The sequence below is a fragment of the Sminthopsis crassicaudata genome, chromosome 1, assembly GCF_048593235.1.
Source record: "Sminthopsis crassicaudata isolate SCR6 chromosome 1, ASM4859323v1, whole genome shotgun sequence".
NCBI classification, from domain to species: Eukaryota; Metazoa; Chordata; class Mammalia; order Dasyuromorphia; family Dasyuridae; genus Sminthopsis; species Sminthopsis crassicaudata.
The window spans coordinates 556,214,571-556,235,377 of record NC_133617.1 but is presented as its reverse complement, the minus strand read 5'-3'; the positions used below and the strand labels follow the sequence as shown (position 1 = coordinate 556,235,377).

General features: G+C 33.1%; 1 protein-coding gene across 12 annotated transcripts in view; it reads right to left on the bottom strand.

The window, feature by feature from the left end:
* The window catches only part of MCTP1 (multiple C2 and transmembrane domain containing 1), a 722,542-nt gene that overhangs the window by 7,962 nt on the left and 693,773 nt on the right, over nt 1–20,807 (bottom strand). For all 12 annotated transcript variants that reach the window (XM_074282070.1, XM_074282074.1, XM_074282073.1 and 9 more), the window contains one exon: nt 651–760. In XM_074282070.1, the coding sequence (XP_074138171.1) occupies nt 651–760 (110 nt within the window). The remainder of the gene's footprint in view (nt 1–650; nt 761–20,807) is intronic.

Genomic DNA, 20,807 nt, shown 5'->3' with positions numbered 1-20,807 from the left:
ACTAAACACAAAAAATTGCCTCCAATTTTTCATCCTAGCTTAAGCCTCTTTAAAAAAAAAAAAAAAGTCTACAAAAAATTTCAGAATTTATGTGTTCAATCTAAATGACAAGATGATAATGTATTTCTCCTGCAGCTATGACCTACACTATTTAATTTACAAAAACTGGAGAGAACTGAAGACAGTTTCTTACATGGGGTGCTACATAAAATAAACCTTTTTGTATTCAAAGTAACCTCAATTTGAAGAAAACTTGCCCCAAATAAAGTGCAAGAATACTTGAATTCCTTATTTTAGCAGGTTTTTTTTTTTTTTTCTTTTTTTCCTGTAACAATTTCTATTCCATTTAGGAACAAAGGGCTTGGTTTTTAAGTGTGCTAAACTTAAGGACAATGTTATTTTTTTTTTTTTATTTCAAAATGGCAACTATGATTCCATTCCAACCAATATGTGCTAAATTTCAGGATGAAAATTGAAGAACCTTCCCAAATGCCAGAGTTGGCAGAAAGCAAAGTAAATAACAATGAGACCAAGCAATAGATCACCCAGAAGTCTTCTGACAAGAAAACCAGGTGATACTCTGCCCACTTAGAAACAAACTGGAGTCCCTTCCCAAAGGAGATCAGGTCCCACACGTCAGCAGCACTCACTTTTTTATCCTCTCTCCAAAGGATGCTACTTCATCAAGGATATTCTGAACGCTGACACACACCTCTTGGATGGCATAGATTTTATTTATGAATCCTTTTTTTTCACTGTCCTAAGACATAATTAAAAAGAGAGATTCAGTGTTAAGGCTACAGGGAAGAAAGGGGGTACTTTATTATCATGAAGTCTTTTAATTGACTTTGTAAGTGTTTTTCTTTTAAATACATATTTGAACATATATATGTATATAAACTAAAAGCATTATGAACAAGGGTCTTATAAACATATAAAACTTACTAAAGCATACTTACATATTAAATCCCAGGATTTAGAACTAAAATGGACCTTCTAACATTATTTAGTCTAACTCTCATATTTAACAGACTTGAAAACATTCAAAGAGGGGAAGGAGGTGGAAAATGATTTACCCAAGATGACAGATTGTAAATAGCAAAGCAGAGAACTGAACTTAAGTCCTTGAATTCACATCTCGTTTTCTTCTGTATATAATCAGTAAATGAAAAGTAGGGATACAGAAAAGCACATGGCTCTTCCATAGTTTAAGAGTAATTTAAAGTCATAAAACCTGGTTTTTATTAATAAAAACATTCCTATTCATACAAAGGGAATCACAAACCCTGACTCCCATTTCTTTGAACTAGCTCCTAGATCAATCTCAGGTTCCTCTCTAGTTCACCAAAGCTCCTTGTCCCAAGTTTAATCCCAGAAGTCTAAATTTTGTAGTATTTTCTGAAAACTCAGCAACAAGGAAAAGGAAAAAAAAAAATGGGAAAATAAGTTACTAATTCAAAAGTGTAAATATTGGAGGTAGGTGAGATGTATATGTAAGGATTGTTAGTCTCTAGGTGAACACTGGTTGCAACTCAGGTGGTTAGTAAAATTTGAACACTTACATGTAGCATTTATCTGATTAAGTAGTTCAGGCTATTAGCAAAAAGTTTACCATTTTCAATTCTCTGTAATTCAAAAGTACAAGTATCCTAAATTCAAACTAGATTAAAGTAGGGAGGGTGGGGAAGGATTTGGCAATTAACCCAAGGGCAAATGTATAATTGACTTTTGACTTTCCCAGCCAGAAGTTAGGGAATTTGGACCTGTGACCACTTCCAAGGTCTCCTTTGAAATGTAAATTAATTTTAACTAACCCAACAAACCTATTGTCCCATTGGGTGGATAGTTCTTACAGTTAGAAAGTGTAGATGTAAATTTGAGTGTGGGGATTTCTACTATTAGAAAGTGAAGGTGAGGGGCAGCTAGGTGGCGCAGTGCATAGAGCACCATCCCTGAATTCAGGAAGTTCAAATCCGATCTCAGACACTTAACACTTCCTAGCTGTGTGACCCTGGGCAAGTCACTTAACCCCAGCCTCAGGAAAGAAAAAAGAAAAAAAAAAAGTGAAGGTGAGGGGAACTGGTAGGACTTTGTTTCCTTTTCAGAAGGGATGATTGAAATGAGTACTATAAGCAGAAATTCAGGTAGGACATTGAAAAGAGCAAACTCTTTGGATAGAGCAAACTTGAGACTTGGAGGGAGGAGGCGAAAGAGAAAAAGAGTTGATAAGAATTATTAAACTGAAATATTTACATTTCATAGTAGACCAGAAGTTATGTATTCCAGTAGATACATTTCTTTATAATCTTTGCCTCTTATCTTTTACTTTGCCCCACTTCCCCTCCCACCCAAATCCCTGCCAGTTTCTCTGGTTGCTTTGCATTACAAATCTTTGTGCTTAAAATCCTAGAAAATCTCTTGGTAAGATCTAGCTAAAAGAGAGGGTGTGGACCTGATTGAGTTCTGGGGAAAAAACAGACTAAGTCCTGGGGCTCTGTGAAGGGAGCAGCACCATACTGAAGTAGAAGGCTTAGATTGAAATTCAGGCCCCTGCGGAAGGAAGACTCTGTGGTGGTCTTTCCACCATTTGAAATTCTGCTTTGGAAAGTAGTACCACCCAAATTTGCCCAGCTGGCTTTGTGGAGACTGTCCAATCTACCTTCCATAATAGTGTGAATGTCTACGGAAAGGTAGATCCAATTTCATTAATTTGACTTCCTTTGAACACTTGAACATTGTGCCAGAATATTTGAGACCTCCTCATGTGGCAGTCAGTTCTCCACTTACTAGAAGGAATCAAGGGAACTAGAATAATAATGCTACCACCACATTTACATGTAACTCCCTATCCATTTCAGAGGAGCCCTTGGCACTTTATATACGAAACATTTCATACAGTTGGACTTCAGCCACCTTAAAACAGAGAGGATGTATAAAGGCAACTGGCATATTTTCTGCCAAGGAGTTGAAATCACTTGTAGCCTGTGACATGGGAGTTAATTTATAATCAGACTCAGCATACTCATACTGAAATTACATTTCCAAGGGAGACCTCAAAACATTATTCCCCTCATTTATGTTTAAATGGAGGATCAGCCAGTGAGGGTAGATGTATCCCATAAAACTTCTCACTAAAGGAAAAGTAAACAAACACCATCTACTCCCATGTTATTACTCTCTTCAGAAGTTGAATGCCAACACAAACATAAGATGCCTCAACTTCTCTTTTTTTCTTCCTCCAGTTAAAAAAAAAATCTAACTCAATTACATAATTATGTTCTTTAGAATAAAAACAACCAGAGACTACTTCCTGTATACTTCATAACATATTCTGGGCCAATAAACACCTTGGCCTTTGGCCCTTCCTTTCTTGAATTCAGGCTAAGTTTAATCATGTATAATGGAATAAAGCATCTCCATTAGTTCCCTTTGAAAAAGGAATCAAATTTGGGATTTAAGCATAACATTTATAAGAAGACACTTCCTGTACTCGAAGGGTGGTGGTGGTGGGGAGTCAACAGATATATAATTACATAAAATAGCAATTTTTGATGTATTGATCAGCTTTTTTGCTTTGAGAAGAAATAAGGCAATATAAAGACAAAAAATATCAACACAAATTAAAAAAAAAAGAAACTTTTGTTTCAGGTACTATAGTCTATCCTTCCTTATTATTAACCTTATCCTCTTTTGTATGACTACGATAATTGCCAAATTATTGACAGAGGAAGAAATTTGGGGTCTTCAACTCAATGATGGAACGCAAGAAACATTCTGGAAACTATCATTTTAGATGTCATTAGTACACATTCTGTATGAGAGCTTGGTTAACTGAGAAAACATTCTTTGAAATTCATCTATAAAGATTATTTTTAATAAACACTCCAAAACTTCAGAGTTAAAAAGTAATTAGTTGATGGTATTGGCTTTGTTTTGTTTTGTTTTGACTTCCTATTTTTAATTTCTTTTAAGTGTCTTCTCCAAAATAAGAAGATGCTTTGCAATGTTAGCAAAGCTTTGAAAAGCAAGTAGTTTGGAATAGAAATTTTATATTAAAATCTCTTTTATCACAAACTGCCTCCCTCCACTGTGGTCTCCAATGAATGAAGTAATTACTCTTTATATACAGTATATGACCCAAAACTGCAATGGGTAATGGAATTGCTCCGTGTTGCATTCCAATATTTCATACTTTTTTTTTCTCTTAATGTTCAATACTTTATTAGTAGAGAATAAATTGGTACATTTCTTTTATTGTCATTTTTGCTTTCCTTTATAAACCAGCTTGGATGAAGGAAATATCATACAGTATTTAATCATCCAAAGGTTCACTAGTGACACTACTTTAAAAATGCATTATTAAAGTTTCTTCTGAAGATGTTTAAAAAATTACCCATAAAAGACAGCCAGTGGCTATAAATCAGGAAGCATGTGAGATTTATATTGCAAAACCATTTCTAATGATTCAGTATAATTTTTAAGCGATTTTTTATTTGTTAGATTTTTAAATTTCCTCTAAAACATCATAAACAACTGTAAGGCAGTACCAAAGAGTCTTCCTCACATCTGTCTGTGCTGTAGTATAATATTTATGTTATCAACAAATTATACCAGATTTTTTTCAAGGGCTTAAATTGTTCCTTAGTGGCTAAAGCTTTCTGGTAAAAAAAAAAAAAAAACAAAAAAAAACACCACATCCATTCTTTCAGTTCAGCAGGGTATCACTCCATTCACTGAGGCTATAACTTTAAAAAGAGTATCATAATGGCTGAGAGAGTCAATGTGTCCATTTTACAAGAAAGAAATGGTGCACATATTGGGAATACCTGGTCCATTAGCATTCACTCTAAAGATGGAATTTGTAGGATGGTCAAACGGGTAATTTCATTTGCCTTCTTACCAGTGAGCAAATTCCCTCTAATAACTACTATGCCATTTCTAGTCTTAGATATCTGAAGGCTGAAACTTGCCTAGATTAATAGTATGTTTGAGAGAATGGAGGATTTGATATCAGGGCTTACTAACTCCAAGGCCAGTTCTTTCTCCCCTAAGCCTCTCAAAGATATTTTCCAATCATTTGAAATTCTGAATATACTTGGGAAGCAGAACACAAGCAAGCCAAGAAGAGGTTTTCAGCGTGCTTACATTCTGACTGATGATGATAACTATATTCTTTCTTGGTAAGAACACTGGTTTCCTTCTTTGGTGGCGTATCTCTGATTATTGAAGGTCAACAGGCATTTAAGACAAAAACAGTATCTTGGTACGATGTGCTTTCATATCTGGAACTTCTCATCTGGGGTCAGTGGATTTGAATATTGACTGTCTTAACTGGCCCACTATTTCTTTATTTTCTTCATGTTTTTGGAGGCAGAGTCATAGGCAAGTAAGAATATGAAAATGGGTTTGAACTAAGGTCCTCCTGATTCTAGAGTCAGTGCTCTATCCACAACATCACCTCATCTACTTTCAGGAAGGACCCATCCAAGATTTTTTTCTCTGGTTATTTCCCAATTATATTCTCAAGGATTTCAGTCTCATAATATATATTCTCTCCTCTAGTTCTGGAGCTATGATCAAATCACCTCAGACCTAGTTCCTGAGAAATCTATTTTTCTAATACCCCTGCCTCTTCCCTGCAGGCACTGTTTTTGCTCCCATTCCCCCCTGCAATAAAAATGTAAGCTTCTTGAGAGCACAGCATATTTTTGCTTTTTCTCTAAAACTTGCTTAGCACACCACATGGCTCATATATTATATGTTTATTCATACATCCATCTTAACCCTAGGATTCTTCTTATTAAGGTTTTGATTCCCAAAGAGGTACCAAAAGGAGGTAAATGTAGAACAGAGACTTAAGAAAAATGTTCATATCAATGATTTTGTCTACTGCTGGCCCTGCCCTTGAATATCTTTCCAAATGTCCAACAGGTATTTGGAGAAATACTGTTTTATCTTGTTTTGTTAAGGTAAAACTATTATAGGAAAAAAGGTAAAGTTTGTTTCTTTAAAGCTCTTTCCTTTCAACAAATAGACCCCTGAAGGATTTAGTTTCAGATGGAGGTTCTTGGTGCATTTTCTTTAAGTTAAGTCACTCAGAATTACACAAACCATTTTTGTAACTTGAAAGCATATAACTGGTAAGAGAAAGCAATTTCTAACATTTCAAAGTATGTGAATTATAATGAAGGCTACTCTACATCTACCCTCCTCAGAAATTCACTAAGCCTCATTGAAAATTTAGAGGTGCTGTGAATTTGATACTCTGTGTCAGCAATTCTAGGATTTGTTTTAACAAAATGTAAGCTTTCAGATTTAACATGCTTCCCACAAAAAAAAAAAAAAAAAAAAAAAAGCTAATAAAGGAACATAGCTTGGTATCTATCTCAACTTTAGCTCTCTTACTTCTGTTGCTGGATGAGGAGATATTTTTAGACATAACCAATGGGAGAATTTGTTTTGTTTGACTATACATATTTGATTCAAGAGGTTTCCCCACACACACATCCTTAAAAAAAAAAAATAGATTTTTATTTATTAAAAATAAATAAATAAAAAGCTTTGACAAAAGATTGATTAGACAAGTTTTCTAATTTGATAACAAACACTGTGTTTTAAATCATTTAAACATGTCTGATTAATAGTATATGCTAATGTCCAATGTAAGCAATGGGAGTTTTACTGTACAGATAGCAGCATGAATCCAAAGGATTTATTAGGAAATGACATTCCATAGCATCACTCCTTGAAATACTCTTCCAACTTAGGGACAGAGGCAAAATTGGATCAGAGCGTAAAAAGAAATGACAATGTTTTCTCCTCCTTCACAATGGAAACATTTCTGTGGATTCTGAAATTTGAAACACAGGAAATTTTCAAAGACGGGGCTTCAAATAAATGAAAAGCTAGCTGCACATGTAACTTTGACTAGCCATGAAATTCTGTGCTGACTTTATTAACTCATTGTTACTTTTCTTGGTACATTGTATTTTCTGATGTCAGATGTAAAAGAGGCAATGTGGTAGAGTGGATAGAGTAACCTCCAATCAAGAAGACATGAGATCAAAAGTAGCTTCTGACATAAACTAGCTGTGGGACTCTGGGCAAAGCCACTAAAGCATTGGGTACCTCTGAAAGACTATAAATTTCATAACAGTGGCTGATCATAGGGAGGGGGAAGTTTTCTTAGAAAGAATTCCCTGAACTAATTAAATGAAAGGTACAGATAAAAAAAAAAAAAGTCTATGTATATGTGCATGTATGTATACATATACAACTACATATGTGTATATATGCACAAACAAAATATACACTTGTGTATATGTATGTATATATTTTTCTGCAGCTTTAACAACTATCAAGACTTGCAAGAATTTCTTGAGATATTAAAGATAATAAGACCAACAATGTATGCAATATAATGGGAATATTCTTTTTCTCTTTTAAACCAATGGATATGGTTCTTTGTTTAACTAGGGAGAATATTTTCTATTTATCTGATTTTTTTTTTTTTTTGTTCAAATGAAACAGGGAAATTTTGACATCTTAATAAGAATTTCCAATATATGGAAACCTTTTATGCATGCTCAGTTTTACTCCAGATGACTTAGTGTTAACTTGTCAGTTTTTATTTTAGAGAATGATGGTAGATTCTTTATAATGTTACACAGACAAGATCTTATTTTTTCCTTTTGCTGACATGGCATATGTTTTGTGCAGAATGAGCATTTACCTGATCCAAGTTTTTCCTTCCTCTGATGTAACTTAGGTCTATGCTTTTCAATGTTTTTTTTTTTCTCTAGAATGTACATTTTCCATATTTTAGTGATTTTAAGACTTAAAGGGAATGTATTATTATTAATTATTTACCTGTATTTTTAAAAGAAAATAATGATTATAAGGAGAAAAACACTGACGGGCCAGAGTGAGATACAGGTTTATTTGTTAGGTAATGCATTTCTCAGAAAAATGGGAACTAGGAAAGAGATGACACATCACTGGAAAAGAAGAGAGACAGAGAAATACCAAGATGCATGACCTTGAATTTATATATGTATACAAGGAATAAAACCCTATTAATACCAGAAGGAAAACAAAATCACTTGCTACCTTTTCCAACCAATCCACTAGGTGTCTATTAACTAAAATAGAAACAATCCATTTTTTTAAAAGGTAAGAAATATAAAACTTCCAAATAAATGAATTTTACTTGAATGAGGCATGAATCATGCCCATAAATAAGGAAGGGTGAGTTCTTGAATTTCAGATCCTCTTTTTGAAGGAACAAATTACTTAGGCAAAAAAAAAAAAAAAAAAAGGAATAAACTCTTATAATGAGGCTACTCTTCAATTGGGGAATGGCTGAAAAAGTAATGGTATATGGAATAATATTGTAATATTAGTATAAATTATAAAATGAATAACAAAAAATAGTAACAGAATATTATTAAGCTGCAAGAAATTACAAAAGAGATAGTTTCAGGGAAGCATGAGAAATAAATGCAAAATTAAATGAGCAGAACCAAGGGAGCAATTTATAGTATAACAATATTGTAAAAGTGAACAATTTTGAAAGACTTCCAAATTCTCTGATCAATGCAATGATTAGCCAGGATTCCAAAGATGAATGCAACTAACTTCCTGGCAGAGAAGTAATGGACTTATATGAAGAATGAACCACACTTTTTATTAATATGTCTAGTAAAAGACATTTGTTTTGCTTAGTTATACATATTTGTCACCAGAGATTTTTTTCTTGAGGGTTTGGGAAAAAGGGGAAAAAAGTGTTTGATGATTGAACAATAAAGTCAAATTTATAAAACCTATTATGAAAAATCTGAATAGAATCTTAGAGACATCAAATCCAATCTCATTTTGTGGATGATGAAATAGACTAAGATAGGCTAAGTGCCCAAGGTCATACAAGGAGTAAGTAAAAAAACTGAGATTCAGACACAGGTCATCCCCTTCCAAATACAGCATTCTTTTTTCATGAAGCCATTAGAAAGCTATCCAAATCACCACATCTATTTACTTTAGCATTGTGTGAACAAACCAAAGTGTGATCAAATCAACATTTGTCCTGGATTTTTCACTACCAATCAGATACTTATGTACATAGGTGACTGGGCTGGGGAACACTCCATAGAATATGCACTAAACTCTCCAGACAGTTTCTTAGGATATGTGAGGCTCAATGCTGAAAGACTTGGCTTTCTTTGGGATAACACAACAGAACCTAGAACCTGGCTTTTTGGTCATAAACCTTTTCTTTCTCATTCCTTTCAAAACTGCATCAAAAAGAATAACCTTTTAACTAGGAGAAATTTTCTACTAGTAGATTTTAAAAGGAATGACTCTACCCTCTGGGTTTTTTTGTTTTTTTTTTTGGTTTTGTTGTTTCCATTTCTCTTTCTCTTGGATTTGTGGCAAAAAAAGAGCTTTTTCCCTTTTTCTCTCTCTGGGGTTTCATGTGAGAACTAGAAATGGTGCCTTGTTCACCCAGGACATCCAACTTATGACTGGCTAAATTAAGCCTGAGAGTAGGTCTCAAAGCATTAGAACTACTTCTTCTGTTTTGTATTTGTTCTAAGTATGGATTCCTTAAATAACAGTCTTTTTTGTTTGGTTTGATTTGGTTTGGTTTTGGTTTTGGTTTTAGATATTTTAATCCATACCTTAAAAGATATATAACTTATTCATAGTATCTGTGTACTGATCACCAAATAACTAATAAAAATCTTGATTACAAGGAAAAAAAATCAATCTACCTCACATTTTTCCATTTTTTGAAAATTTATTTTATTCTGAATTTAAAAAATAAAAAAAGCATTGCCCTAATATAATAGAATAGGGGGGGGAAAGATGATTATACATGAAACTGCAAATCTATTGTGTACAATATGTTACTGCTTTTAAAAATAGATGATAAAGTTATAGTATAATTTTTTCTCTTTCATTTCCCCCTAAAGAGTGCTACCATTAGACACAAATATGTATAAATATGTATGTAAAATATCCTATACATCTTTTTTAGCAGATTATGTCAATAAATCTAACAATTTAAGTGAAATAGAAGACTATTTACAAAAACAAAGCACCTAGATTAGAAGAAGAAAAAGAATATCTAAGTAGATCTTTTTTAGGAAAAAAAAAAAAAGTGGCTAAGCCATGAGCTTCCTAAGAAAAAAGCACCAAGACCAAACATTTATAAATGAATTCTTTCAAACATTTAGACCAACTAATTCCAACATTAAGTAAATTATTTAGAATAATATGCAAAGAATCAGTCCTATCAAAGTCCTTTTATGAAACAAATATGATACTGACACCTAAACCATGAAAGGTAAAAAACAGAAAATTATAGACCAATTTCATTAATGAATTTAAGTGCAAAAAACCTAAATAAAACATTAGCTAAAAGATTACAACAATATATTAAAGATTATGCCTTATGACTAAGCAGGATTTATACCAGGAATGCAAGGATGGTTTAACATAAGGAAAACTATTAACATAATTGATTATATCAATAATAAAAGTGACAAAAATTATATGACTATGTCAATAGATACAGAAAAAGCTTTTGATAAAGTAAAACACCCATTTCTATTAAAAACAATTGAACTTATAGATATAAACGGATTTTAAGTTGTTAAAAAAGCATTTATATAAAACCAGCAAGCATTATTTGTAATGAGGATATGCCAGAGGGCTTTACAATAAGAACGAGTGTGAAACAAAGATGTCCATTACCATCAATCTTATTCAATATTGTGTTGGAAATCCTAGTAAAATTAATGAGAAGAAAAAAATAGGAGGAAACAATAGGAAATCAGGTAATAAAACTGCTTCTTTTGTGCATATGATAAGATAATATACTTGGAAAGTCCTCAAAACTCAATCAAAACATTAGTTGAAACAATTAATAATATTTAGCAAAATAGCAGGATATAAAATAATTCCTAAGTAGAAATTACCAAGATGGACTTTTAGGGAATGGCTACCCTAAGAGTTTAAAAACGTCTAATCCCAGGGCACTTACATGGTGCAATGGATAGAGCACCAGCCCTGAAATCACGAGGACCTGAGTTCAAATCCAAACCAAGACACTTAATACTTCCTAGCTAGCCAAGTCACTTAACCCAAATTGCCTCCAGCAAAAATAAATAAATAAATAAACAAAATAAATAAATGTCTAATCCCTCAAACAAAGTTGACTATCAATGAGAGTGTTCTATAACAACAACCTTCTTGGAGAAGACAAGATCCTTTTCATTGCTTACCAGAAGACATGTATCTTCCTTGAGGATAACAATGGCAAGATAGAGGAGAAATGAAAATTTAACAGTCTTGCAAAATGTCTTAAGTTGTTTTAAGTAGAAGAATATACTAATAGTGATAAATTTTTACTGCTTGCTTAACTCTTCACCAATATGAATTTAGGAACATTTGTATATTAATCATTTCTTTAGTATGAAAAAATATATAGTTGTCCTATACCTGATTTTTATAACACCTTTGCAGGAAAACTCTAGACATAAGCCAAATTGTCTTAATTGATGGCATAAAGATCCAGAAAATGTGACAAAAAGTATCTTATCCCTCTCTTTGGGGGCCAGGACTTTTGGGATAGATTCTGGTCCTTAAGAATGGATCCAGAGCTAGGGGCCCCTTTAGGGAAGGGCTCTGCCTACCTTGGGTCCAAAAGGATTTGCTGCCTCATCCCAAAATTCCAAGTCCTTCATTGATGAACTATTAATACTTCCCAAGATATTTTCAGGAGACCTCAGCTCATGCCCTGTGGGATAGCTTATACACACAAAACAAAACACAATCTCTTCATGACAAGAGATATTCCCCAATATTAATTGAGAAATCTGATAGACAATAGAAAATCGACAACTTGAGTTGTACTTTAGATCCCAGCTTCTTAAACTATGGGTCATGACCCCATATGGGTCTTGTAACTGAATGTGGGGGTTGCAAAACAATGATCTGTTATGAGAAAATGTTTGATTTGTTTGATTTTCATCTGTTTTCTATATCTTTCTACCTGGGGTTACATAGAAATTTCTTGAGTAAAAAGGGCAAGTGGAAAGGGCTTAAGAAGCCTTGTCTTAGATGATATTGTTGCTATTTAATTAATTTTCATTCATGTCCAACTTTTCATTAATCTATCCAGGGTTTTCTTAGCAAGGATATGTAGTGATTGACATTCCCTTCTCCAGTTTATTTTATAGATGAGGAAACTGAGCCAAACAGTATTTAGCAACTTGCCTAGGGTCACACAATTATTAATTTTTGTAAGCCAGATTTGAATTCAAGAAGATTAATCTTCCTGACTCCAGCCCCAACACTCACTGTGCCACCTAGTTGCACCTTAGATGACATTTCACAATAATTCCCTTATCAGAAGAAGATAGATGATGGTGAAATGAGAAGCACATCAGGCTAAGGCTTAGGAGACCAGGAATCTGTTTCTGGTGCTAGAATTAGGCAAATCATTAACTATTTCTATACTTCAGATTTTTTTTTCCCCTTGTATAATTAAAATAACACTTGCCCAAACCAAATACCATAGTCTTAAAGGGGGATTGATGAATTATAAATTTAATGAGTCAATGCTGTAAGATGGCAGCTAAAAAATCTTACATATTAACAAAATCAATGAACAGAGCAAAGGAAATTATTGCTCTACTATTTTCTGTCATGGTCAGATCATGCTTGAAGTACTGTATTGATTCTTGGATGTCATATTTTAGGAAGGGCACTTCCCAAAGTATGGAAGTATTCTTAGAGTATATAAAAAGCAACCAAAATGGCAAGTAAACCTAAAGCAAGTTATATGATGATCCAGGAAAGGAACTATGGATTTTTGACCTGGAATAAAGTATGTTTTAAACTTTTTCTACTCACAACCCCTTTTCATGCAAGAAATTTTTCTGAGACCCCAGATAATAAATAATAAATCATAACTTTGAGACCTCCACATTCAGTTCTGTTACCCTGTATAGAGTTGCAATCCACAGTTTAAGAAATTTTGGAATAGAGTGTATTTGGAGGATTATAATTATAGTCTTTGAATATTTGGATAAATATAGGCAGCATAGTATAGTGGAGAAAGTGATAAGACTCAGATTCAGGAGAAATGCATTCAGTTCTTTATTCTGTAGCTATATGACCCTGATCAAATAATTTAATTTTTCTGGATCTTTATCTATAAATGAGATTAAATACTTTGCTATCCTGATATAAGGTTGTTATGAGGAAAGTGTTTTATAAATATTATAGTGCTATATAAATGTGAACTTTTAATTTACTTTTAATTAATTCCTTTTTAAAAATATTGCAATCATTTGTAGATATGCTATTTTATCCCAAGATGTACAGTGAATCTTTCCTTATAATAGTTAAACAAAATCAATCAACACAGAAACCAGGTCTGACAATACACACCATATTCTGCAATCATAGTTCCCAAAGTGGATGTCAGTTTTAATTGTTAAGAAGTCTTTCTCTTTATATCAAGCTGAAATCTAGCTCTTTATTTGCATTCATTGCAACTATACCAGCCTTCTGGGGCCAAATGAGAAAGCCCAATCTGTCTAACAAAATAGTCCCTCAAACACCTACTTTAAAAAAAAAAAAAGTTCCCCTCTAAGTCTTCTCTTTTTTAAGCTAAACATTCCTAATTCCTTCAACATTTCTTTGTGTGGCATAGTCTTCTGAATATTCTGTTCACCTTTCTCTGGACACATTCCAAACTGTCATTGTCCTTCATAATATATGCTCCCCAACACAGAACACAGCACTCAGGATGAAATTTGACCAGGGCAGAGTTCACTAGGATTACATTTGGAATATGCATTGAGAAAGGAAAAAGCACTTATTAAGTGATTTATTAAATGTACCAAGTACTAAAGGCTTGACAAATATTATCTCATTTTATCCTGAAAACAGTCCTCTAAAATAGATGCTATTAGGATACCCATTTTACATTCAAGGAATCTGAGGCAAACAGAGGAAACTAAGCAAATTGCCTAGTAAATATCTGAAGCTGGATTGGAATTCAGGGCTTCCTAACTTCAGATGTAAAATGCTATTTAGAAGCAGTGAAATGGTACAGTAGATAGAGTGCTAACCCTGGATTTAGGAAAACTTAAGCTTAAATTGAACCTCAACCATCATCGGTCCATTATTTGTTAGTGTTCCAGATCTAAACATTCTATCTTGTCCAAAAAGGCTATCACAAAAGTCTTTATCAAATACTACTTTAAACCAATTCATAATAAATTTCATTTAAAAATTTTTTTTCCAAAGTTATTGTTTTCAAAATGTTATGCTTTTAAAAATAGGGAAAAAACCTGGATGCAAATCCTACCTTAGTTATTTATTACCTATGTGATCTGGGCAAGTTACTTACTCTCTGAATAGTTTGTTTTCTTCTATAAAATGAGGATAATAATAGCACCTACCAGAATGAAATATCTGTAAACTGCTATGCAAATTTTAAAGTATTAAAAGTATTTAAAGATTAAAGTAATATGCCATTTTAATTATCATAATAGTTATTGTTATTACCACTAACCTAACTGATGAATTAACCAAGCTCACAATCTCTAATGCTAACATGGTACCTGGCATATAGTAGGCATATAAGTATATATGCTTCTTCCCTCTTCCCCTGAACAAAATATAGGGTCTACTTTATAGATGAAGATGGTCTAAGAAGATAGATAAGTGACCTGTCCATGCTCACACATTCAAATTCTGATCTCTGTGGTTAACTTGGGCTCTGTCATAGCTCATAAACTTTATAAAAACTAAAGTGCCATATAAGTGAGTTACTATTATCATTATTAATTAAAAAAAACTTATTGGAAACTATTTAAAATTCTGAAAATAAAAGGGGAAATTAATAAAATTGAAAATAAGAAAACCATTGAATTAAATAAAACTAAGAGTTGGTTTTATGAAAAAAAAAAAAACAACAAAATAGATAGACCTTTAGTCAATTTGATTAGAAAAAGGAAAGAAGAAAATAAAATTATTAGTCTCAAAAATAAAAAGAGAGAACTTTCCATCAATGAAGAGGAAATTAGAGCAATAATTAGGAGTTATTTTGCTCTACTATACATCAACAAATTTGATAATCTAAGTGAAACAGGAATACCTACAAAAATATAGATTGCCCAGATTAACAGAAGAGGAAATAAATTATTTAAATAGTCCCATTTTAGAAAAAGAAATAATAAATTATCATAAAACAAATATGACCAAAATATATGACACACAATTTAACTTAAGACTTTAGCCAAATGTCCTGGGGGGAGAAAATAACATGGGCTAGTAAAAGGTATATATAGATTGGAGTTAGACCCAGTATCTGCTTTTTTTAGCCAGTGTTTTCATGTGGAAATTTAAAGCTGGTTAAGTACCCATTAAATCACTGGATTTACTTAAACTATTTGAACCCTTCCTTCTAGATTGGTCCTAATAATACCGCTTTTAAATGAAAGTTCCCTTTTCCTGATTTACATAAAATCCCACCTAAGCAGAAATAGTGCCATAAAATGATTCTGCTTTTAAAAGGATTAGGAAACAAACACATGGCATTATGGGGCAGTTACTTCAGTCCAGTACTGTCTTTTACAGCATTTCAGTCGGAATTGGCAACACAACCCTCAGTACAAAACAACTTTGATTTATAATCAAATTGTGTGAGAAAAGAATCACATAGATGCTACAGAAACAATGCCCTTTGTGACATCTCCAGAACCAAACCGGGATTACTTTATGATATCCGGAGGCTATTTTTCTTTACAAATATTTTACAAGACAAACTTGTACGGCTCTTAAAAGCACATCTGTTGTGAATTACTCCTTTACAAAAAAAGAGAGAGAATCACCATCTCTCTTCTCCATTTGAGCTTAAAGGAAATTTGTTGACATATTCCGAGGCAGGCATAGACGAAACAGCACAGGAAAGAGGAGGCGGTCAACAGGATCATGGGTTGGTTTTGCTTAAACTCATTCCACATGCCCTGTGAACCATTAGCTGTTTTTTATTTCCTGCTCTAAAGATTTGTAGTGAAAATAATCTGGGCAGGGGAAAAGCTTCACTTTTTTTTTTTTTTCTTCTTCAGCAAGATGCTGTGTTAGCAAATAGAACATATGAGGCACCTTCAGCAAACCAAGGTCTTTAATAATCCATTTCTCAAACACTACTGGTATTTCCTTTCCAAACAAAGATGGACTGTGACTGGAATCAGTTTCATCATTTGTATGGCTACAATTGCCAAGTTTCTGGAAATAATCGTCATTTAAATACTGAATAAAATTTATTACATGAAGCCAACAACAGTTTTATTGCTATTTAATTTCCATGATTTGTTTGTTTGCAGTCAGGACTCTGTATTCTGAGAGCAAGATGTTTGGAGGCGGAGAGCAGTCTTAAGAAAAAAAAAAAAACCCACATATATACACAAAAAGACTATGTCAAAATCCTGTTAATGGCCTGTGTTATATCTATTAGAGTAAAGGAATTCAGCATTTCAGGAGAAAACTATCTGCTTTCCCTATGGCTTTTTATTCTCCCTACTCCCAACATACCCCATTGCAACATAAATTCTCTAATATCACCCATTCTTTAGAGACCTCATAACACAGGGAATCAGGAAAAAGATTAAAAGATTGAACCGTTGACTAATATTAAGAACTTTCTTCATCTTTATTACTTCAATTATAAAATTAATGGATTGCACTAGATAACTTTCTAAGGTCTAAAACTGATCTCATGACCTTTAAGGAGAAGGAATTCAAGAAAGTCACTGAAATCAGACAAAGTCAGACTGGTGAAAGGTAGCATCATCTAGTGGTTTTTGTGGTCAAGAGTGCTTTCTTTATTGATGTCATCCATAACACTTATCTAATAAATAGCTTAGATGATCTAGTGAGTACTAATGATATACAGCCAAGTCCTAGTTACTGATATCTACACAGTGCATATAATAGGCACTTAATAAATGTTTGCTGAAATGATTTATTCACAGATTGAATGATTATTTTTTTTAAATCCTTGTTATCACAAAAACATAGAGTGATAGATTTGAAAGGATCTAAGAAGTTTTCATAGATTTACATTGGAATTTTTAATTTTACAAATGAGGAAACAGAATATGGAGACTTTAAATGATCAAAGTCAAGAGTAGAACCTAGGATTCTACTAGAACTCTTTCTATTACATTAGACTGATTCTAAGGCTAACTTGGAAAAAAAAAATCAGAAGCTAATAGCTAATAAGGAAAAAAGGAGACAAATACCTATTATTATAACTCTACCAAGTATTAGGTACTGTGCTACGTGGTTGACAAATATTCATTTATTCTTCACATCTACTCAGGAAGGTAGGTATTATATTTATATCTTTCTCCTCCCCCCATTTTTTTTTTAATTTTTTTTTTTTTTTTTTTTTTTTGGTACTTGAGGAAACAGAGGCAAAAAGACAGTGACTTGTCCAGGGTCACAAAGCTATTAAATATAAAAGATTATGCTGGTTTCCTTACTTAGTTGATAAGCCTGTTTTTAATGTAATTCATACTTTGCAAAGGAAGAGTATTATGGAAGAAGGAAGTATTAAGGAAAAAGAGTTACAAAAATTCTCAGAAGTCAACATGGTATAAAGGAAAGACCTCTGACTCTGGGGTCAGAGGACTAGAATTTAAATCCATCTTTTGATCCTTCCTCCTATATGATCTTTGACAAGTCACTTGCTGAATTAAATCTCTGGGCCTATGTTTTCCCCCTTAATAAAATGAAGAGCCATACTTCCAGTGACAAGATGATACAATAAGGAAAGAACCGAAAGGTCTATTTCTCTGGGGGGAGATGGGAGTAAAGTCCAAAGCAGCAGCAACCAGTCAGCCTCACAGCAGGGGATCTGCAGCAAAGCTCCAAGCCTGAAGTAATCCACCAGGGAGGCTTTGCCTCGGTTAACCAGCCCACATACTAATCCTGCTGCAGGGTCCCATCCCTGCAGCAGATGCGCAAAATAATTCCTCCTCTAGGGCCAGTCATGTGAAAGACTCTGTTACCATAGCAATCCAGTAATAAGGCCCCACCCCTGGAACTGGCCAGTAATTAAAGCCCACACCTAGGTAGGAGAACTGGGAAGTCCCAACCCCAGCACCTCTCAGTATAACCCAGAAGAGAAGTAAGCCCTGCAGGGAAAGCCACAACTAAGACCAGTGAAAGTTGGCAGTAAGATCCAAAGCCCCAGCACCAAAAGCTTGGGACAATGCAGGATCAGAGCTCAACTCTAATATAATAAAACCAAGCCACAAAAAAAGGCATAAAAAATGAGCAAAAAAGAATTTGTCTAGAGAAAATTACTGTGCAGATAGGGATAGAGCTAGAGAGGCTCAAGGTATAAACTTAGAAAGGAAAAATAGCATTAAAATGGTCACATGTAAAGCCTCAAAGAAAAATGTCAGGCCCAAAAAGAATTCCTAGAAGAGCTTAAAATAGATTTTAAAAAAGCAAATTAGAGAAATTCAAGAGAATCATGGAAAAAAAGAGTCAATAACATGGAAAAACACACACAACTTTACTGAGGAAAATAATTCCCTAAAAAAATAGAATTGGCCAAATGGAAAAAGGAAAAACAAAAGCTCTCTGAAGAAAATAAATTCTAAAAACTGTAATTAAACAACAACTGGAAACTAATGACTAAGACACCAAAATAAGAAAAGCAAATAAAAAAAGTGGAAAAACAGAAGAAAATGTGAAATTTGTCATTATAAAAACAACAGACATAGAAAGTAATTCCAGGAAACATAAGAATTACTGAATATAGTCAAAAGCAATGATTTAAAAAGAAAAGCCTGAATTTTTTTTAATACCTTTTTTTTATTTTTCCATGCAAAGATAGTTTGCAGCATTCATTTTTGGAAAACCTTGTGTTCCAAATTTTTCTCCCTTTCCCCTCTTCTTTCCCCTCCTCTAGACAGCAAACAATTCAATATAGGTTGAAGTGCAATTTTTCTAAACATATTTCCACGTTATGATGCTACACAAGAAAAATCAGATCAAAAAGGGGAAAAAAATAAGATAGAAAAAAAAAAAAAAACAAGCAAGCAAACTAAGAACAAAAGGGAAAAATACTATGCATTGATTCACATACAGATTCCATAGCTGACTTTCTGGTTAGAGATGGCTCTTTTCATCACAAGTCTATTGGATAACCTTATTGTTGAAAAGAATCAAGTCTACCACTGGTGATTATCATATAATCTTATTATTGCTATGTACAAAGTTCTCTTGGTTCTACTCCACTTTGCATCAGCTGAAAAACATTTTTCTTTTTTAAAAATTTTATGCATTTTTAATACAAATTGCTTTATGAATCATGTTGGGAGAGAAAAATCAGAGCAAAAGGGAAAAATCATAGGAGAGAAAAAGAGAAATTAACATAGTATGTGTTGATTTCCATACAGTCCCCATAGTTTTTTTTTCTGGTTGTAGATGGCATTTTCTGTCCAAAGTCAATTAGGATTGCTTTGGATCACTGAATCACTCAGAAGAGCCAAGTCTTTCATAGTTGATTATCACACATTCTTGCTGTTATTGTGTAAAATGTATTCTTTTGAACAACATTTTTCAAGAAAACTGCCCTCATATATTAGAGCTAGAGGGTAAAATAGAAATTGAAAAATACATTGTTAACTATCTGTAAGAGATTCCAAAATAAAAACTTCTAGGAACATCACAGCCAAATTGCAGATCTCACAGATCAAGGAGAAAGTACTACAAGCAGCCAAAAAAGAAAATTCAAATATTGTAGAATCACTGTCAGGATTACACAGGATTTAGCAGGTTCCACAATAAAGAACCAGAAGGTTTGAAATATGATTTACCAGAAGGCAAAGGAGTTAGGAGTTAAGAACCATCTACCCAGAAAAGTTCAATATAATCTTTCAGGAGGAAAACCTGTCCTTTATGAAATAGAAGACTTTCAAGCATTTCTAATTAAAAACTAGAGCTGAATAAAAAAATCTGACCTTCAAATACAAGACTCAAGGGAAACATAAGAAGATAAAAAAGAAAGAAGAAAGAGAAAACACAAGAAATTCAATAAAGTTAAACTTTATATTTCTATATTTGTAATTCTTGACAACTTTGCTACAGAAAAGAAATTGGAAGGAGTATATGTAGACAAAAGGTGTGGAAATAAGATGATTTTTATGGGAGGGTACCCCCCAAAACTAAGTAAAAGATTGAGAAAGAAAATTTCACTGGTCCTGTTTCTAGGCACTCATTCCTATTAATAGCAGTAGAGAGCATAAGAATAAATGAAGCTTACTTTAAAATGATAAGTGATATTTATTTAAAACCATCAGCAAGCATTATCTATAATGGGAATAAGCTAAAAGCCTTCCCAATACATAAGCTGTGAAGCAAGGGTGCCCATTATAACCTCTATCATTAAATATTTCATGAGAAATGTTAGCTATAGTAATGAGAAAAGAATAATAATTTAAATACTAAATATTAATTAAATTAAAGGAATTTGAATAGGCAATGAGGAAATAAAACTATTACTCTGCAATTACTCCCCAGTTGCCTCAGCCAAAAAAAAAAAAAAGAAAGAAAATGAAAGAAATAGGTTACTAAGTAAAATCAAACTTATCAAACTACTTGAAATTATTAACAACTTTAGCAAAGATGCAGGATATCAAATTTAATTTAAAATGTATGCATTACAAATTACTTGAGAGTCTGCCTGCCAAAACAAATTCAGGAACTCT